Here is a 20,629-nt window from a genome sequence, read left to right on the forward strand (position 1 = left end):
CATCTGCCGCTCCCCATCACTCGCATTACTACCTGAACCATTACCCCCCTCCCCCTGTTTGTGGAAAAATTGTCTTCCATGAAACCGGTCCCTGGTGGCAAAAAGGTTGGGGACCGCTGCTCTGAGGTACATCCTCTCTGCTTTGGAAGCCACTGCTCTTGACTACCTAAACACCTTCAAAGTCTAGATTTCTAGTACAGCCTAGATTAGACTTTCACTATTCCTTCACTATGCTTACTTGCTTAACTTCTCTTGAAATGTGCCTAGTTTGGTTTCACTCTGTTCCATTTTCAGATTTTTTTCTTATTTTTTCTCTCTCTTCATACCAGATGTTGCTTGTTGGAGAGATGGTGGTAAATCTGCTAGTTCGCCTTTAACATCTGACCAAGATGAAAAGTCTGGCCAGGATGAAAGCACGACTGGAACATCAGAGCAAAATGATATCCTCAAAGTGGTGGAAAAGAGGATAGCTTGTGGTCCTCCACAGGCTAAACTGAATGGACAACAGCCTGCCCTTGCTTCTCAATACAGAGCTATGATGCCTTCTTACGTGAGTATTGTTGAATCAGCAAGTGGTTAAAAAAGAGGTTTTTGATCTGGATTCCAAGGAAAGAATTGGAATGGGAAAAAGTTGAAGTCTTTATTTTCATTAACATCTAACTAAAAATTAAAATTTTCTTTGATTATGAATTTAGGAATCAAATCACAGAAAGTATCAGTACCCATGTTTTATCCTTAGGGATCATAGGTATTTTCATATCACATTACATTGTTTTTAGGTATTGCAAATATTGTTTATACTCAGCATTCCTTCAAAATAGTTATTAGTATTATTTAATAAAGCACATACATTACTGTATCACAAATTTGTTTTTTAAATATTGTGGTAACAGAATTTTAGTATAATTGTTTCCTTAGTAATACTGTGTTTTTAATTATACATTTAAAAACATTTCTGTGAGAAGAGGTCCGTAAGATTTATCAGACTGCCAGAGGGGTTGTTCATGGCACAAGAAAAGGATAATACCTGCTTTAGTTCTAAAGTTTTTATTAGTATACCTTGAATTTTTTAAAAAAACTTTTTATAATGGAATATTTTTAACATTCAAAAATAGAAATGATAAAAGAAAGCGTGAGCTTTCTTCCTCCCATAACTACCATACATCTTCAATGGTTATCGATTTGTGGTCCATCTTTTTTACCTGTTTCTCACCACCTGGGATTACTAAAATCCTAGATATATCATCTCATCCATATATATTTTAGGTTATATTTTAAAAGATAAAGACTAGGGAAACGTCCACAGTGCCATTACCACACCTAAGAAGAAATTCTTATTTATTTATTTATTCATTTAATTTTTTTTTTTTTTTTGGCTGCATGGGGTCTTCGTTGCTGCGTGCGGGCTTTCTCTAGTTGTGGTGAGCGGGAGCTACTCTTTGTTGAGGTGCATGGGCTTCTCATTGCAGTGGCTTCTCTTGTTGTGGAACACAGGCTCTAGGCTTGCAGGCTTCAGTAGTTGCGGCATGTGAGCTCAGTAGTTGTGGCATGTGAACTCAGTAGTTGTGGCTTGCAGGCTCTAGAGCGCAGGCTCAGTAATTGTGGCACACAGGCTTAATTGCTCCGCGGCATGTGGGATCTTCTTGGACCAGGGATCGAACCCGTGTCCCCTGCATTGGCAGGTGGATTCTTAACCACTGTGCCACCAGGGAAGTCCCTGAAAATTCTTTTTAAAATACCAAGTCAATATTCTAGTTTCCCTGATTATCTCATAATTAGGATCCAGGTAACATCTATTCTTGAGATGGTTTATATTTTTGTTAGTAATCTTGTTATCTATGGGTACCTCTTTTCCTTTATCGCTTGTTTTCTTTGGAGCATATCTATTACAATTTATTTGTTTTCCTGTGCAGTTTCTCATAGTCTGGATTTTGCTGATTCCATCTTTGTAGTTTCATTTAATATATACTTCTGAGGGGAATTCCCTGGCAGTCCAGTGGTTAAGACTCCACACTCGCAATACAGGCATGGGTTCGATCCCTGGTCAGGGAACTAAGATCCTGCATGCCACACGGTGCAGCCAAAAAGAAAAAAAGAAAAAAGAAACAGGGGAAATTTAAAAAATAAACAAATATATATATATATATATATACACACACACAGACACACACACACACACACACACACGTATACACGCACACACATATATATATACTTTTGACCCCCATATTTCCTATAAATTAGTAGTTAGATTTGGTGCCCTCATTCATTCGTTTGCTCTCAGTCTACTGTGAAATTTTATGGCAAGTTACATGTGCTCAAGTAAATAACTTTACATTTTTTGAGAAAACCATTAATCTCAAAGGAAAGAACAATCTAGTTCATACATTTATTTTTCTTATTACTTAACTCCTAAGTAGTCAAGGTCCAACCATATTTTCTATTTTTTCTTTGTATCATTATTACTTAACCATTCTAAGGTAGAGGGAAATAAATTATTAAATACAATTACTTGTTAAATATTTTCTTAAAAATTTGGGGTGTATGATAAAACAGTCTTATGTGCTAACCTGACCTTGAATAATGATTTGCATCCAAATACTTGTCTCCTAAGATTTTTCAAATTGTGCTTCCAAGGACCCCTGCCTGAATTTCCGGGTGTAGGGGTGGAATGGGATAAGGGGGAAAGGTGAGACCAAGTGAGCTTTGTTCCCAATTTCATCAATGAGTTTATTCAAATAAAACGTTTCACTAAACAAAAACATTTAAAACACCATTATTATGTGTTGAGAACTTATAGTTGTTTCTGCATTTTTTTTTTTTTTCTGGCTGTGTTGGGTCTTCGTTGCTGCGCGCGGGCTTTCTCTAGTTGCGCGAGCATGGGCTACTCTTCGTTGCAGTGTGTGGGCTTCTAATTGCGGTGGCTTCTCGTTGCGGAGCACAGGCTCTAGGCGTGTGGGCTTCAGTAGTTGCGGCATGCAGGTCCTAGAGCACATGGGCTTCAGTAGTTGCGGCGTGCAGGCTCAGTAGTTGCAGCATACGGGCTCTAGGGCACGCAGGCTTCTGTAGTTGTGGCTCGCAGGCTCTAAAAAGTTGGCGTGTATGTAACTCTAGTGCAGGCTCAGTAGTTGTGGTGCAGGGCTTAGTTGCTCTGTGGCATGTGGGATCTTCCAAGACTAGGAATCAAACCCATGTGCCCTGCATTGGCAGGCGGATTCTTAACCACTGCTTCTTGTTGCGGAGCACAGGCTCTAGGCACGGGCTTCAGTAGTTGCGGCACATGGGCCCTAGAGTGCATGGGATTCAGTAGTTGCGGCGTGTGGGCTCTAGGGCACGCAAGCTTCAGTAGTTGTGGCTCGCAGGCTCTAAAAAGTTGGGGTGTATGCAACTCTAGTGCAGGCTCAGTAGTGTGGCACACGGGCTTAGTTACTCTGTGGCATGTGGGATCTTCCAGGACTAGGAATCAAACCCGTGTCCCCTGCATTGGCAGGCGGATTCTTAACCACTGCACCACCAGGGGAGTCCCCTGTTTATGCAGTTTTTGTGGCAAATTCCTAAATTTCAAACATTTATTAATACCACATGAAATTAATACCTATGCCTAAATAATCAGAAAGATCTAATGCAACTTATCCTATGAACATTTGCCTCCAATAGTGTATTTGCTAATTTCAGTGTAAAGTGTGATGCAACCGAAAATTCTGCAGTGTTCCCCAAACAAAAAACGTCTCCTGTTGTGTTTCAGCTGTTGCTTATCTTAATTAACTTTTGCTCCAACCCTGCTTAGACATTTCTTGTTTACACAGTACAATCATATAAACATAGCCTTTCTTCTAGTATAAAGTAATTCCCTCATCAGTTTTTTTAAAGAAAAACTAAACTATTTCAGGATATAAATTATGTATTTAAGATAATACAATTTCATTTTTTTAAACATAATTTAACCTGGATATAAGCAAATAGTAAATAATCAAGCACTCCTTGACACTTCTTCCCTTCCAAATCATAGGATGAATCCTTTGGTGTTATTATTTGTCTTCATAATCTTAGAATTCTCCTAAAGTCAGATTCTCAAAGCCAAGTTCCCGTGGAGAGCATCATCTTTGCGCCTCTGTATATAATTACTATCTGTGTAATGACTCAGAATCCACCTATGCCCCACCCATAGAAAATCTCTCAATTAGCTCCCTACCCACTTCCTCCTTCAACTCTGTTGGGTTATGGACTATCCTTTTATCTGAACTGAGTTCCTCTTTATCAGCAAATCTGCAAATCTACTCTTGCATTAGGATGAGGTCTCACATTATATCATGTCAAGTATTGATATTTGAACTTGGTTAAGAAACTGAAGTTTTCTGGTGTGCATGCATGTCGTCGTTTTTACTTTTTCATTTCAGTACACAGTCATTTTTATGTAACTTAATTAATGGGATAACAGAAGTTCTTAATAAGATGTGTCCTAGTTATTACCTGTATTTGTAATGACTTGTTGGAGGCAGTAGATATTTAAATGGCTTGTTATTGAGGGTGAATGATCATCTATACCAGTAGATAAAATTATTTATTGACAGTACTGTTTATTTTAATCATTTCTATAAATTATAATTTCAGGCTTAGTCAGGGTGATCTTTTTTTAAAAAAATAACTGGGTAGCTAGATTTTATCAATTTTTGTTTCTTTTATACAGATGTTTCAGCAGTATCCAAGGATGGCCTATCCTCCTCTACATGGTCCCATGAGGTTTCCACCTTCTTTAACTGAAACAAACAAGTAAGACTATTAAATGATTAAAGTTTGCAGGGTATATGTATACTTGTTAAGATTTTCTGGAGGTTGAGTGGATTATGGGGATTTATTTTTCTGTCCTCAAGGTGCATTTGCCATTAACAAGTAATTGGCTAACTTTCGTAAGACAGAACAAAAATACTTTATTCTTCTAAAACTTTAAATCAGCTGACATAAAATTCTAAAAACTGAAAATTGTGGCCCCAAAAATGTATGGCACTTGTTTACTCCTTCCTTCCATGATGTTGATAACCCCCATTCTCTTTTTTTTTTGCTTAGTGTATTTTGAGATTAGTATTAGTCTTAGCCATATCATCCTTTAACATATATTTGTTTTATTTTAGATGTTTGAAAACTTTGCTATTAAATATCTGCATAAGAAATATAATTATGTATTATCTTAAATTTCTTTGTTAATTTTATAATCTCTTCATACATGTCAGGTGCAAAATATTTTGTATATCACGGTATAGAAAACTAATGCTGAATTGAAATGAACTAAATTCCAGTCTTTTAATATTTTCCTAATTTAGTATCATTAAAACTTAGTATCCTTTTCTCTCATAACCTGTCACTGGTTAGAGGCCTTCGAGGAAGAGGCCCACCTCCTTCATGGGCCTCTGAGCCTGAACGCCCCTCCATCCTTAGTGCATCAGAACTGAAGGAGCTTGATAAATTTGATAATCTAGATGCTGAAGCTGATGAAGGTTGGGCAGGTAAGAGGCAAGATTAATTAAGCACTTTTAGTTTTTAGATGCTTTGAAACAGTCAATCTGAGTTCTCCTTAATTTAATAGGTGCTCAGATGGAAGTAGATTATACAGAACAGCTGAATTTCAGTGATGATGATGAGCAGGGAAGTAGTAGTCCTAAAGAAAACAACAGGTAAGTTGTGATATCTCTTACTAATAATAGTATGAATTTGTTGATGTGACATGAGCCATTTACGCAGAGAGGTTTCATTAATAGGTATTTGTTCCCCGCTTACAGAATTTCTACATTCTACCCCAAGGAGTTTTACTGAGTGGGAAGGCGATTAATGAGCCAAATTTTAAAAGTACAGATAATCAAGGAATTAAGAGTTTGATGTTTCTAAAGAAAATACATATTTTTAAAAAGAAGCTATTTAGATGCTTGTCATCTAATTGGAAATATTTTGAGAAACCGTATTTGGGACCATTTAAAACTTGTTACTTACTTGACCTGATCCATATTTATAAAATTGGAGAAAAATTACTTGGGTTACAACAGCTGCTTCAAGTCTTTGATTTTTTTTAAACTTAGCAAGGAGCAATAAGATCTTTGAAAATAGGAGCTTTCTCTCTTTTTTTCTGGAATATAGGGGCATCAGAGTCAGGAATATATGGGTTATGTAACATAAAAATTGGGCTCTTAAGATAAACAGGAGTTTGCATGCACATATTGGTATAATTTTTCAGCCATAGTGTTATAATACACTGCTGTTTCGTGATCAGTTGTGAGATGCCTACTAAAAATACTGTAGTTTGATTTCTCTTTTCCATTAAATCAGAACAAATTAGAATACATTAATTAATTAATTATCTGGAATATTAGTTGTGTTCAGATGAGAGTTTTGGGTGGGGGTAATAGAAAATGATGGAATCATATTGTGTGTCAGGTGTGAGTGTCCGTATTTGATAAGTACTATATCGCATCTTGTATCTTGTGGTGATAAATCTGGCCAAGCCCAGGCCCCATCACATTATAGATATATAGCATATATTTCTTGAATGAATAAATTAACACTGCTAGGTTACAACACCATCTCATTCCTTGATACATTTTTCCCCTGAAATTGTATGGAAATAATGTCTTTTTTACGTTGAGAAAATGCATTTACTTATGGTACATTCTGTCCACTCTATTTTTTATTTCACCTGGATTTTGATTCTTCAGTGAGGATCAAGGTTCAAAAGCCTCTGTAAACACTGAAAACCGAAAAGAAGCAGATGAAGTTTTCAACACTAAGTCATCTTCTCAGATACCTGCCCATCCATCAGTAGCAAAAGGTCCCTATGGGAAAGGACCTCCACTTAATCAGGTTTGTTGGACTCATGGAGATTCTTGTCACTGCAGACAAGTGACAAGGATGAATTAATCATAATCATAGAGTTAGTTGGAAAAAGACCTAGGGAATGGAAACTATATATTTTTTCTTAAATAGCTCTAGACCTAAACCATAATTTTATTCCATACCAACAGGAATTATCAATGCAGTAGCTAAAATTATAAAGTAGAAACTGAAGTTTCACTCTTCCTTCTTAGAGCAGCTTGGGCATGTCAGAGTGGAGGGATAAATTGTTTTTCCAAACTAACATAACTGAAGTGCTTTATAGTTTACTGAATGCTTTGTAAATCCTAGTTAGTATTCATGTGTGAAATTGTATGTTATCTGAGTAGGGAAATCACACTAGGGAGTAGAGCAGTCTATGTAGTCTGAGCCATTTTGAAGAATGTTGTTAAAAAGGGGGAAGTATGTGGGCAACAGATACACTTGATCCTACCTCAAAGATGTAGCAAGAACTGCACTGCAAAGTGAGAATTTAACAGGGCTATCTTCCAGAGAGCCTACTTAAGTAATTCATAGTATACTCAGCATGTATTTGTTGAATTCATACCAAACAGATGGAGGAATCGGTGCCTTCAGGGAGGTAAAAGTAAGTAGCTAACAGTGCCGTGATAGGGTGCACATAGTTCTTAGAAAATTCTATGTAAAACATTTCACAAAAGACTTGATACTTGAAGCAGGAATTAGCCAGTAAACAGAGGGAAGAGGGTGCTTCCAAGCAGTGGGAACATGTTCAGGGTAGAGAAGTATAGTAAAGCATGGCCTAATCAAGAAGTCCCCAACAGTTTGACGTGGGAGAGGAGTAAGAGAGCTGTGTAAGAACTAGTAGTTGTTAAGTCTTGTATGCTATACAAGAGGTTTGAATTTTATTCTTAAGGCATTGGTTAGCCATTGGAAAATAAATTTGTGAATTCTGGAAAAGAAGGATTTTTAAAGTAATTTTTAAATAAAATCTGTTGTTTTGTGTGATTTTTAACTTACTGGCATAATGGGGAATGATAAAAGAATAGAAAAATATAGACCATATCTTGATGTTTTGATTTGCATGCGTGTGACACTGATATGTATAATAACAAGTGAATAGTCTATATATATCTGGTTCCAATGTTTTAGATGTTTCTTTTCCTTATATAAATTTGAAAGGTTTAGTTTGCCATTAGAAAAAATATTGGGTTTATGTAAATAAAAATTTGAAATTAGAGGCATACTTCTTCACAGCCAGATTACCTGGGCTAAAATTCTAGAATTTGTACACTAAGATTCTACTCTTAACAAAGTTAATTTGAGATTGTAACCTTAATTAAGGTGGCTGAGTGATTGTATAGAACATAAAGTTATTTTGTAGAGACTGATGTACTTTTATTTAAAAAGAGAAAAGGATAAAGATGTTTTACTTTTTGCAGTCTTTTGGTCTCACTGAAAAACATTGCAATCAGAAATATTTCAAGTAGATATTTTTTTATCTTACTTTGTAAAAATCCTTTTCTTTATAATAGGAACGTGGACCATCTTCACACTTGCCACCACCTCCAAAGTTGCTTGCACAGCAGGTAAATTTTAACTAAATGCTTGTTAATGGTCTGTGTGTATTATTCGCCCTATTTGTTTTAATGGAAACGTCCTCTGTGTGTTTCTTATTTATAATTTTTATGAAACAGTTGTTGACTTTACTTTGTAGCTCCTGCACGTCTTCCTCTTTAGCCTGTCCCTCTTCCTTCTCAGCTGATAAGCATATTCCTAATTTTTCTAAGAAAATAAGAAGCAGCTCTTCTTCCCATTTGAGTACCCTTCCTGGTCTGACTTCTTTCCTGTTGCCCTTGCTCCTGAGGACGACCCTTCTACTTGTTCTCTGGATCCCATCTTCTATCAGTTACCAGTAATATTCTCTCTCATCTTTAAAAAAAAGTTTTAAACACCAACCCTTCTTTAACTCCCACTACACTCCATTTCCCCAGTTTCCTACCTGTATCTCTGTTCCCCTTCATGGCAAAATTGTTTTAGTGAGCTGTTTACACTTACTGGCTTCACTTTGTCTCTCATTAACCCTCTCCAGTTACGTTCTCATCTCCCCACTATACCTTTGAAACTGTTAGTATCAAGGTTAGTAATGACTGTTGCATCTTGCCAAATACAGTTCTCTTGTATTCATTTACAAGATTACTCATCTCAGCAGCAGTTGACATAGTTAATCTTTTCATCCCTCCATCCTTCTTAAAACTTTTTGAAAACTTGCTTTTGAGACATCATACTGTTTTGTTCTCTTTTTAAAATTTATATTCCTTTTGGACCTCCTATACTTAAACCTTTGGGTGTCGGAGGGCTCAGGGCTGTGTTCTCATTTCTTTTTCTAACTATATTCTTTCCCTGGGGGATCATCTGATGGCACTCAGTAAGTTTCTTGAGCCCTTAAAGCTCTATCCTGACTTCGAAAGTCATGTATTCAACAGTCGGCTCAGCATTTCCACTTGGATCTCTGGTAGATATCTGACAGTTAATAGTCCAAACCATAACAACCCCCACCCACACTTAGGCAGTTCAGCTACTGTCTTCCCTATCTTAGATAATGACATTGCTGAGGTTAAAACGTGGAAGTCACTCTTAAATCTTTCTTCTTTTTTACCTTACATCCAACCTAATCTATCAGCAAATTGTCACCTCTACCTTTAGAATATATTCCTATACTGAGTACTTGCTGCCACCAGATATATTTCATTTGGACTTAACAGGTCGTCTTGTTTTCCTGTCTTGCTGCCTTCTCACCCACTACGTCCACCCCGAATTCTCCTATAGCAGATATAACTTTAAATATGTATATATTTATATATCTTATATTACATGTATATGTTTTACATATACACACACACACACACACACACACATACATACATACATACATACACTAGGTCAGTTATTCCTTGCTCAGGTTCTTTTCATGGTCTTTAAAGTTTCTGTCTCCTTTTCTGACTTCATCTACTTTTCTCCCTCTCTGTTCTTACCACACAAGCTTTATTGCTCTTGTGTTAATTTTACCCTCAAGACATTTTATTTGCTGTTGCCTCTAACCAGAAGACTCTTTCCGAGGTTCTTGCTGTGGTCGAGTTCTTTGCTCAGGTGTTAACAATGCACAGGCCTTCCCTGATCACTGTACAATGACAGTGCACATACCATCACCATCACCGTCATCTCCACCAGTCATTTTCCTTTTAACCACTGAATGCTCTTTGTAGCATTTCTATACACATAGAAGCTAAAACTAAAACATCTAGCAGAAAATGTAGAAGAAAGTCTTTATGAACTTGGGCCAACAAAAATGTCTTAGATAAGACAAAAAATTCAAGAATTAGAAAGAAAAAGGAAATCGATCAGTTGGACTTTGAAATACATCTCTAAGGCGAAGAAAAGATATCACAGGAAAGATATTAATACATCTGACGAAGAACTTGTATGGGGGTGTGTGTGTATTTAAAAGCCCTTACAAGTCAATAATAAGACAAAAAGTCCAACAAAATGATTTGGACATTCACTTCTTAAAATAAGGTATACAAATGGCCAATAAGCACATGAAAAGATGTTCAGTATCTTTAGTCAGCAGGAAAATGGAAAGTAAAACCACATTGAAATTCTGTTACACATCCAGAATTTAAAAGGCTGATGACACCAAATATTGCGGAGGATGCAGAGCAGGTGACACCCTCATATATTGCTCATGGAGCTGTAAAACCTTGTAATCAATTTGGAAAACAGTTTGGCAGTTTCTTATAAAGTGAAACACATAGTTACTATATGACTTGGCAGTTCCACTCTTAGGTACTCATCTAAGAGGAATGAAAACATACATTTACACAAAGACTTAGGCATGAATGACCATAGCCGTCTTATATCTAGTTAAAAAAAAACTAGAAGCGGGCTCCCCTGGTGGTGCAGTGGTTGAGAGTCCGCCTGCCGATGCTGGGGACACAGGTTCATGCCCCGGTCCGGGAAGATCCCACATGCCGCGGGGCGGCTAGGCCCGTGAGCCATGGCCGCTGAGCCTGCGCATCTGGAGCCTGTGCTCCGCAACTGGAGAGGCCACAACAGTGAGAGGCCCGCGTACCGCAAAAAAACAAAACAACAACAACAAAAAAACTAGAAGCAATCCGTATGTTCATCCACAGATGAAACAATATGCCTATGATGCCATACTATGCAGCAATAGAATGGAGTAAACTCCTGCTACACACAGTGACCTCAGAACCATTACCCTGAATGCAAGAAGCCAGATACAAAACAGTATATAACTTGATGTATCCATTTTTGTGAAATTTTAGGAAAGGCAGATCTACTCTATACTGCCAGAAGTAGATTGCTGGTTGCTTGAGCTCAGGGATGCAGGCAGAGGACTGATGAAAAAGCTCTATATGTTGATTGGGGCAGTAGTTACCTAAGTTTATCATTTGTCCAAACTCATCAAACTATACAGTTAAAATATATATATCACATTTTATGTAAATTATACTTCAGTGAAGTTGCTTTTTAAAAAATGCTTACTCTCTGAGTTTACAGTGTAAATTAGGTGTGTTTATATAATTACTTTGTTTTTGCAGCTTGTCTTTCAAGCTATAGATGAAGTAACTAAATACCAGAGAGATTAAACGGTTTGCCTAAGACAGCACTGTTAGTAAATGGTAGTCTGGATTCATGGTTTGTTTGGGTTTTTTGTTTTGTATTCAGTCCAGTGTTTTCACCATATCATTATTTTCTCTTTTGTAGGGATTCTGACTAATGGCTTTTAAGGTTTCTTCACCCTAATACTATTAAAAATCTTTTTTGTGGCTGCGTCACTGAGCACGGGCTTCTCATTGCAGTGGCTTCTCTTGTTGTGGAGAACGGGCTCTAGGTGCTCAGGCTTCAGTAGTTACAGCACATGGACTCAGTAGTTGTGGCACGTGGGCCCTAGAGCACGTGCACTTCAGTAGTTGCGGTGTGTGGGCTCATAGTTGCGGCATGTGGGCTCTAGAGTGCAAGCTCAGTAGCTGTGGCGCATGGGCTTAGTTGCTCCACGGCATGTGGGATCTTCCCAGACCAGGGCTCAAACCTGTGTCCCCTGCATTGACAGGCGGATTCTTAGCTGCTGCGCCGCCACAGAAGTCTCCAAAATCAATATTTTTTAAACAAATTTTTTAGTTCCTTGATATTGCAGCTCTTCATGTGCTTTTTTCATCCTGCTTGTCTTTGCAAAGTTGCTGGCATTTTTAGGCTTTGTAGTAATTGTTTTAGAACATGTTAGTTGAAAATTAAATCATTAATACTCAGCCTCTCAGGTCATCCTCCCATTCTTCACCATGGGATCTAGATACGCCTTTCTGGATCTTTCAGTTTAAAGATAGAATTCTCTCTACCCAAGCTGCTTTTTAGGAATTTCCTCTCCTTTGGCATGTCAGCAGCAGCAATGTCTCCATGTCCTTTACTTAGCATCTTTGACTGTGTGCTCTTTCCTTGTAACTGTATCTCAACCTTCTCAGGGCTCATGTGGTGCCATGTTGCATCTTTATGGACTTCTTTTCTCCCTCTTTAGGCATTCCATCTCTGGAAGTTCCTGCTAAAGCACTCACATTCTAAATTTCCTTTGTCTCTAAATATAGATTTTGAAATTCATGTTGTGGCAATTTCTAATTTTATTCAACAAATACTGAGTGAGCAGTAATGTCTGGCACAGTAAATAGGTACACTCTCAGTAAATATTTATTAGATGGCTGGATTAATTATTCTCGAAAATTAACTAGATTTACTATTTTCCCCACATTGTTACTTGTTTACATTTTAACGTGTATGTTTTTCAGGAAAATTTCTGACACACTGGAGAATTTTGCTCCTGCTCCGTGTCTGTGATATATCCTTTGTTGTCATACTCATCTGATAATTTATCTTAATGTTTCAGCATCCTCCTCCAGACCGACAGGCAGTACCTGGAAGACCAGGCCCTTTCCCCCCTAAGCAACAGGTTCCGGATGAAGATGAAATATGGAAGCAAAGAAGAAGACAACAGTCAGAACTTTCTGCAGCAGTGGAACGTGCTCGTAAACGGCGTGAAGAGGAAGAGCGAAGAATGGAAGAGCAAAGGAAAGCAGCATGTGCAGAGAAGCTTAAACGATTAGACGAAAAGCTTGGTATAGTGGACAAACAACCCTCTCCAGAGGAAATTCGAGAAAGGGAGCGAGAAAAAGAACGAGAAAAGGAACGGGAACGTGAGAAAGAACTTGAAAAAGAACAAGAATGGGAGCGAGAGAAGGAGCGGGAAAAAGAAAGGGAAAGGCAACAGGAGAAGGAAAAAGAACTGGAGCGAGAGCAGGAAATACAGAGAGAAATGGAGAAGGAAAGAAAGCAAGAAAAAGAGAAAGAACTAGAACGGCAGCAAGAAAAGGAAAAAGAACTGCAGAAGATGAAAGAACAGGAAAAGGAATGTGAGTTGGAGAAGAAAGAAAGGGAGAAGGTGGAGGAAAAAATTGAACACAAAGAACCTACTTTAGAGCCTATGGTAGAAAAACCAGAAAGTGAAAACAGCTGTAACAAAGGTATGACAGTCTTGTTTGTCTTTATATAAGCTTTACAAAAGGCTTCATGTTACATGTGGATATTGGATATTTTTGTATTTTTAAAATATGTAATCCGAATAAAAGTGATTAGTGTTTTTTGGATAAGGTTGAATTTTATTGGATACTTTAAAATGTTTTTTTGTGTAATTTTTTTTATTATGATAAAATACATGTAACATAAAGTTTAGCATCTTAACCATTTTTAGGTGTACAGTTCAGTGGTATTAAAAACATTCATAATGAACCATCACTACCATCCATCTCCCGAACTCTTTTCATCTTTTTTTTTTTTTTTTTTTTTGCGGTACACGGGCCTCTCACTGTTGTGGCCTCTCCTGTTGCGGAGCACAGGCTCCAGACGCGCAGGCTCAGCGGCCATGGCTCACGGGCCCAGCCGCTCCATGGCATGTGGGATCTTCCTGGACCGGGGCACGAACCCACGTCCCCTGCATCGGCAGGCGGACTCTCAACCACTGCGCCACCAGGGAGGCCCCTCTTTTCATCTTCTTAAATTGAAATTCTGTATCCATTAAACAGTAACTCTCCCCAGCCCCTCCCTGGATGGTGATTCTGCTTTCTTTCTGTGTGAGTTTGACTATTCTCAGTACCTCACGTAAGTGGAATCATACAGTATTTGTCATTTTGTAACTGGCTTTTTTTGCTTAGCATAATGTCCTTAAGTTTCGTCCATTGTAGCATATTACAGAATTTCCTTCCTTTTTAAGGCTACTAATCATCATATAAATACACACACACACCACATTTTGCTTACCTAATCTGTTGATGGACACTTGGGTTGATTCCATGTTTTACCTATTTTAAATAACACTGATGTGACTGTGAGTGTACAGATATCTCTTTGAGACCTTGCTTTCATTTATTTTGAGCACAGGCATACCTCAGAGATGTTGCAGGTTAGGTACCAGACCATTGCAATAAAGCAGATATGGCAATAAAGCAAGTCACATGAATTTTTTGGTTTCCCAGTGCATATAAAAGTTATGTTTACACTATTCTATAGACTATTAAGTGTGCAGTAGCATTCTGTCTAAAAATACATATATGCTGTATGTACATACCTTAACTTAAAAATACTTTATTGCTAAAAATGCTAACCATCAATGAGCCTTCAGTGAGCCATGATCTTTTTGCTGTGGGGGTGAGGGAGGGTCTTGCCTCAGTGTTGATGGCTGCTGACTGATCAGGGTGCTGAGGTGGGGGCGCTGTGGCAATGTCTTAAAATAAGACAACAGTGAAGTTTGCTACATCGATTGACTCTTCCTTCCACAAATGATTTCTTTGTAACGTCCGTTCTGTTTGATAGCATTTATCCACAGTAGATCTTCTTTCAAAATTGGAGTCAATCCTCTCAAACCCTGCCAATGCTTCACCAACTAAGTTTATGTAATAATGTTCTAAATCCTTGGTTGTCATTTCAACAGGCTTCACAGCATCTTCACTAGGAGTAGATTCCATCTCAAGAAAGCACTTTCTTTGCTCATCTATTGGAAGCAGCTCCTTATCCATTCAAGTTTTATTGTAATATTGCAGCAATTCCACCATATCTCAGGCTCCACTTCTAATTCTAGTTCTCTTGTTGTTTCCACCACATCTGCAGTTACTTCCTCCACTGCAGTGTTGAATCCCTCAAAATTATCCAGTACTAAGTTGAATAAAAGTGGCAAAAGGAGGCACCCTTGTCTTGTTCCTCATCCTACAAAAAAAGCTTTGTCTGTCAACATTGAGTGTGGTATTAGCTGTGGGTTTCTCATAAGTGGATTTTATTCTGTTGAGGTAGTTTCCTTCTGTTCCTAGTTTGAGTATTTTTATCATAAAAATGTGTTGAATTTCGTTGAATCCTTTTCTGTGTTAATTGTGATGATCATGTGTTATTTTCCCTTCATTCTGTCAGCGTATAATATATTGATCGATTTTTGTATGTTAAACCATCCTTGCATCCCAGGAATATATCCCACTTGGTAAACGGTGTATAACACTTTCAGTATACTGCTAAATTCTGTTTTCTAGTATTGTGTCGAGAATTTTTGCATCAGTGTTCATAAGATATTTGTCTGTAGTTTTCTTGTAGTGTTCTTGTTTGGCTTTGGTATCAAGGTGATGCTGGCCTTATAAATGAGTTAGGAAGTGTTCCCTCCTCTTCAGTTTTTTGGAAAAGTTTGAGAATAATTGATGTTATTTGTTTAAATGTTTGGTGGAATTCGCCAGTGAAGCCATCAGGTCCAGGGCTTTTCTTTGTCGTGAGAATTTTGATTACCAAGTCAGTCTCCTTACTAGTTAAAAGTCTATTCACATTTTCTATTTCTTTGTGACTTAGTCTTGGTAGATTTTTTGTTTTTAGGAATTTGTACATTTCATCTAGGTTATCCAGTTTGTTGGTGTACAATTGTCCATAATTCTCTCATAATCCTTTTTATTTCTGTAGAATTGGTAGTATTGTCCCCATTTTCACTTCTAATTTTAGTAACTTGAGTCTCCTTTTTTCCTTAGTTCACCCCCTCCCCACCCCAGCTAAAGATTTGTCAATTTTGTTGATCTTGTCAATGAGCTAACTTTTGTTTTCATTGATTTTTCTCTGTTTTTCTATTCTCTTATTTTCTTGATCTCTGCTGTGATTTTTATTTCCTTCTAGTAACCTTGGGTTTAGTTTGTTCTTCTTATTCTCATTCCTTAAGTCATAACTCTAGGTTACTGATTTGAGAGCTTTCCTGTTTTTTAATGTAAGCATTTATAGCTATAAATTTCCCTCTTTGCTTTGCTTTTGCTGCATCCCAGAAGTTTTGGTATGTTGTGCTTTTGTTTTCATTCATCTCATAGGTATTTTCCAATTTCCCTTGCACTTTCTTTTTTGATCTTTTGGCTGTTAAAGAGTGTATTGTTTAATTTCCACAGATTTGTGAATTGTTCAGGTTTACTTCTGGTGATTTCTAACTTCATTCCATTGTGGTTAGAGAAAATATTTTATGTGATGTCTATCTTTTTAACTCTTGAGAGATGATTTGTGGCCTAATGTGATCTGTCTTGGAAATGTCCCTCAAGAAAAATGTGTATGCTGTTTTGGGATAGAGTGTTCTGTATATGTCTGTTGGATCTAGTTGGTTTATTAAGTCCTCTTTCCTTATTTATCTTCTGTGTGGCTATTTTAGCCATTATTGGGATTGGAATGTTGAAGCCACTATTTTTTTATATATATAAATTTGTTTGTTTGTTTATTTTTGGTTGCGTTGGGTCTTCGTTGCTGCACACGGGCTTTCTCTAGTTGCAGCAAGCTTGTGGGTACTCTTCGTTGCAGTGCGCAGGCTTCTCACTGTGATGGCTTCTCTTGTTGTGGAGCACAGGCTCTAGGCACATGGGCTCAGTAGTTGTGCTTCACGGGCTCTAGAGCGCAGGCTCAGTAGTTGTGACACATGGGCTTAGTTGCTCTGCAGCATGCGGGATCTTCCTGGACCAGGGCTCGAAGCTGTGTCCCCTGCACTGGCAAGTGGATTCTTAACCACTGAACCACCAGGGAAGACCGAAGCCTCTGACTATTAATGTGCAACTATTTATCCCCTTAATTCTGTCAGTATTTTGCTTCATACGTTTTGATGGTCTGTTACTAGGTGTATAAGTGTTTTATAATTGTTGTATCTTGCAGTATTGAACCTTTTATTAGTATTTAATGACTTTCTTTATCTCTTGTAAAACTTCTTTGATTTAAAGTCAATTTTGGGGCTTCCCTGGTGGCGCAGTGGTTGAGAGTCCGCCTGCCGATGCAGGGGACGCGGGTTCGTGCCCCGGTCCAGGAAGATCCCACATGCCGTGGAGCGGCTGGGCCCGTGAGCCATGGCCGCTGAGCCTGCACGTCGGGAGCCTGTGCTCCGCAACGGGAGAGACCACAACAGTGAGAGGCCCGCGTACCACAAAAAAAATAAAAAATAAATAAAGTCAATTTTGTCTCATGTTAGTGTAGCCACCCTGCTCTCTTTTGGTTACTGTTTCCATGGACTATCTTTGTCCATCTTTTCATTTTCAATTTATTTACATATTTGGATCTAAAGTGAGTTTATTGTAGATACCATATAGTTAGATGACCTTTAATTCTATTTTGTCTGCAAAATTATATTAGCTTCATAGTTAGGAGATGCTGATTCTTCTACTCTTTTCTGATTCCAAGACATTTAACTACTAAATAAAATCTCATTTGTTCACATGTGTTAATACCTCTAAAATTTAAGTTGAATAGAGGTTAATGGGAATTTTGGATTGTCATAATTAAATGACTGTACTCTGTTCATAATTTCATATTTGTTTTTCTACCAGTGGGAATAGAAAAGCTTCCACAGGTCATTTATAAGCTTACCAGACAGTAATTATGCTTTTTGAAAAGAGCCTTTGCTGGACTTTCCTGGCAGTCCAGTGGTTAAGACTCTGCGCTTCTACCTCAGGGGGCATGGGTTCAACCCCTGACTGGGGAACTAAGGTCCTGCAAGCCACACAGTGCTGCCCAAAAAAACCCAAAGCCTTTGTTAGCTATAATCAGCTTTTTTGTTCTTTCCCAACTTAGCTTATAAACTCTAATTAATAAAACTTTGCTCCAAACTTGCTGTAAAATTCAGTCTTAATGAATAGCTTGAGTTAACAGTGATTTAAAATAGAAATAGTTTTATTTCAGTATATTTTCTGTTACGGAAATACTGAAATTTTTTTTACCTCAAAACCAATGCTCTTTCTATAAGACCCTGCTGCTTGAAGTTATAAAGCTGTTTAAAGTTTTGCTTTAAGTTTTTAATCTATATTCTGGGTTACCTTCAAACTTGGTCCTTAATGTAACTATAAAAAGAGTAAGAGTGTTTTATCTCAAATTTTTAAAAAAAATAAGATACAGCCCATGTGGATTATTTGTTTAGTTACCAGATTTCACAAATTTTTATATTAAGCAGTCTAGAGATAAGTTGATATTGATAATGGGCTTTTATTATATATCTTAAGCACTTTGCTCAAAACACTCAAAAAAGGTAAAGTAAAATTTCTCACCACAGAAATGAAAAACATTTATATACTTTAAAATTGATGAATTCTGAAAGAGAACAACCTTAGGGAATCTCATTCACAGTTAATGAGAAAGGACCATGGATTAGAAATAAGGAAATGCATTTTAGTCCTAGTTCTGCCAGTGAATACATGTAATGACCCTGATTAATTAATTTAACCATCAGCAGCCACTATATATACTTAATTAATTATGCTTTTGTTTTTAATAATCGTTATTTAGTGACACGTTTATTTTCATTCACATTTTATATGTCTTCTGATGGCAGTTTAATTTTAGCTGGGTTTATCATGAGATGTACCCATTTCATTTTTAAATGTTGCACCTACTTGGCTCTCTTTTCTCGCTAATATTTTATTTTTTTAGCATTTTTAATATTGAATGTAATACAGACAAAATGTGATTTGTGATTCTTTACTGCATCGTTTTACCATTGGCATTACATTAACTTTCCCATTAAAATCCACCCCTAATTATCTGAGAAAAGAATTTATAGTATGCATGGCTTTGTAGTTGTGACAAATAGCATTCTCTAGAATGTATATATGGCTCTGGTTTTCTTTGGGATGAGAACATTTTTTGTGTGTGGGGGATGTGTGTGATTCTCCTTCTCGTGTATCATAATTGATACCCTTTACATAAAATAATGATTTTAAACTCTGATGACAACAGAGTGATCACCATCTATCTTCAGATATATCACAGAATAATGATTTATATATTTGAAGATAGCTGGTGATCACTGTTGTCATCAGACTTAGATTCATTAGTTTTCTTTATAGATAACATCCCCTGATCAAAAAAATTTTTAAGTAAACCAGTATGTTCTGTTTTAAGTATTTATAGGCCATTTATGTTTTCACCTAAGTCCTAGAGGACCCCAAGTAAATTTTGACAGTAGTGTTAATATTTAGTGAAACAGTGCAAAATAGGTAGTATTTGAAATGGTTTATTATCACAAAATATCAAATACAGACATTTGTATGGTAAAGCATTTGGGCATGTGATTTCTGTCTTAAGAATCCAGCTTTGAGAAGGTCTAGGGTTTTGTTAATCTAATGTTACCTCATTGATGGTTACCAATATTAAAATACAAAAGTGTTTTAGAGTAAGGATGCTTTCTTCCTTGTTAACTTTTTAAATATATCAATCTAATTATTTCACTCCAGTACAAACAACATGTATTTGTCAAGTGTCGTTGATGAGTATAATAATCTTTCACCTTTTCTTTGGGCAGAGGATGACCCAGTTTTCAGTAGACAAGATAACAATCACAGTGAAAAAGAGACCACACAAGCAGCACATGAAACAGAACCAGAGTCAGGGTCTCAGCCTCGGCCTGCTATATTATCTGGCTATTTTAAACAGTTTCAGAAGTCTTTACCACCACGATTCCAGCGGCAGCAGGTAACAATAAAAACATTTTATCTTGTATGTGTGATTAAAAAGGTTTATTGTTCAGTAGTATAAGAAATAATTTGACATAAAACTCAAAATACACAAAGCATACAAATTTTCCCTGAAAAATTTCCTCCTTTTAAATTAGTAAAAGTTTGTTGATAAGGGCTTTACTGTGAAACTTCTGTGTCGTTCCTTTTTTCCATCTGCCTCATTTATAGAAACCATCTTCCGTTCTAGGAAGTGGTTTCTGCAGTATAATTAATGAGTGATTAGTTGCTTAAGTCACGTGTAAGGCAAAATGTCATAACTTATTCTTTGTTCTTTTGTCTTGCCACCTCTCACTGTCAAATGTGTTTGGAATTCTTTTCCCTCAAGGTTTCAAAAAAGCCTGTTTTCTGATTGATTGTATTAATTTATCACATGGAACTAAAGTCTCAGATGTAGGGTCCTGCTTTTTTTAGGAACAGATGAAACAGCAGCAGTGGCAGCAGCAGCAGCAGCAAGGTGTACTTCCACAAACGGTTCCTTCACAGCCATCCAGTGGTGCTGTCCCTCCACCACCACACAGACCTCTTTACCAGGCCATGCAGCCTCACCCTCAGCATTTGGCTTCTATGGGTTTTGATCCAAGGTGGCTCATGATGCAGTCATACATGGATCCGCGAATGATATCAGGTAGACCTGCTATGGATATTCCACCCATTCATCCTGGTAAGTTTAAGTTGGCATTGTC

The 20,629-nt window shown here is 37.3% G+C and overlaps 1 protein-coding gene across 17 annotated transcripts in view; it reads left to right on the plus strand.

The window, feature by feature from the left end:
- The window catches only part of PRRC2C (proline rich coiled-coil 2C), a 99,496-nt gene that overhangs the window by 33,759 nt on the left and 45,108 nt on the right, over positions 1-20,629 (plus strand). For all 17 annotated transcript variants that reach the window (XM_060033886.1, XM_060033971.1, XM_060033912.1 and 14 more), the window contains 9 exons: positions 330-550; positions 4,688-4,770; positions 5,368-5,501; positions 5,582-5,669; positions 6,702-6,846; positions 8,370-8,423; positions 12,791-13,424; positions 19,733-19,902; positions 20,358-20,607. In XM_060033886.1, the coding sequence (XP_059889869.1) occupies positions 330-550; positions 4,688-4,770; positions 5,368-5,501; positions 5,582-5,669; positions 6,702-6,846; positions 8,370-8,423; positions 12,791-13,424; positions 19,733-19,902; positions 20,358-20,607 (1,779 nt within the window). The remainder of the gene's footprint in view (positions 1-329; positions 551-4,687; positions 4,771-5,367; positions 5,502-5,581; positions 5,670-6,701; positions 6,847-8,369; positions 8,424-12,790; positions 13,425-19,732; positions 19,903-20,357; positions 20,608-20,629) is intronic.

Source organism: Delphinus delphis, chromosome 1, assembly GCF_949987515.2.
Source record: "Delphinus delphis chromosome 1, mDelDel1.2, whole genome shotgun sequence".
NCBI lineage: Eukaryota > Metazoa > Chordata > Mammalia > Artiodactyla > Delphinidae > Delphinus > Delphinus delphis.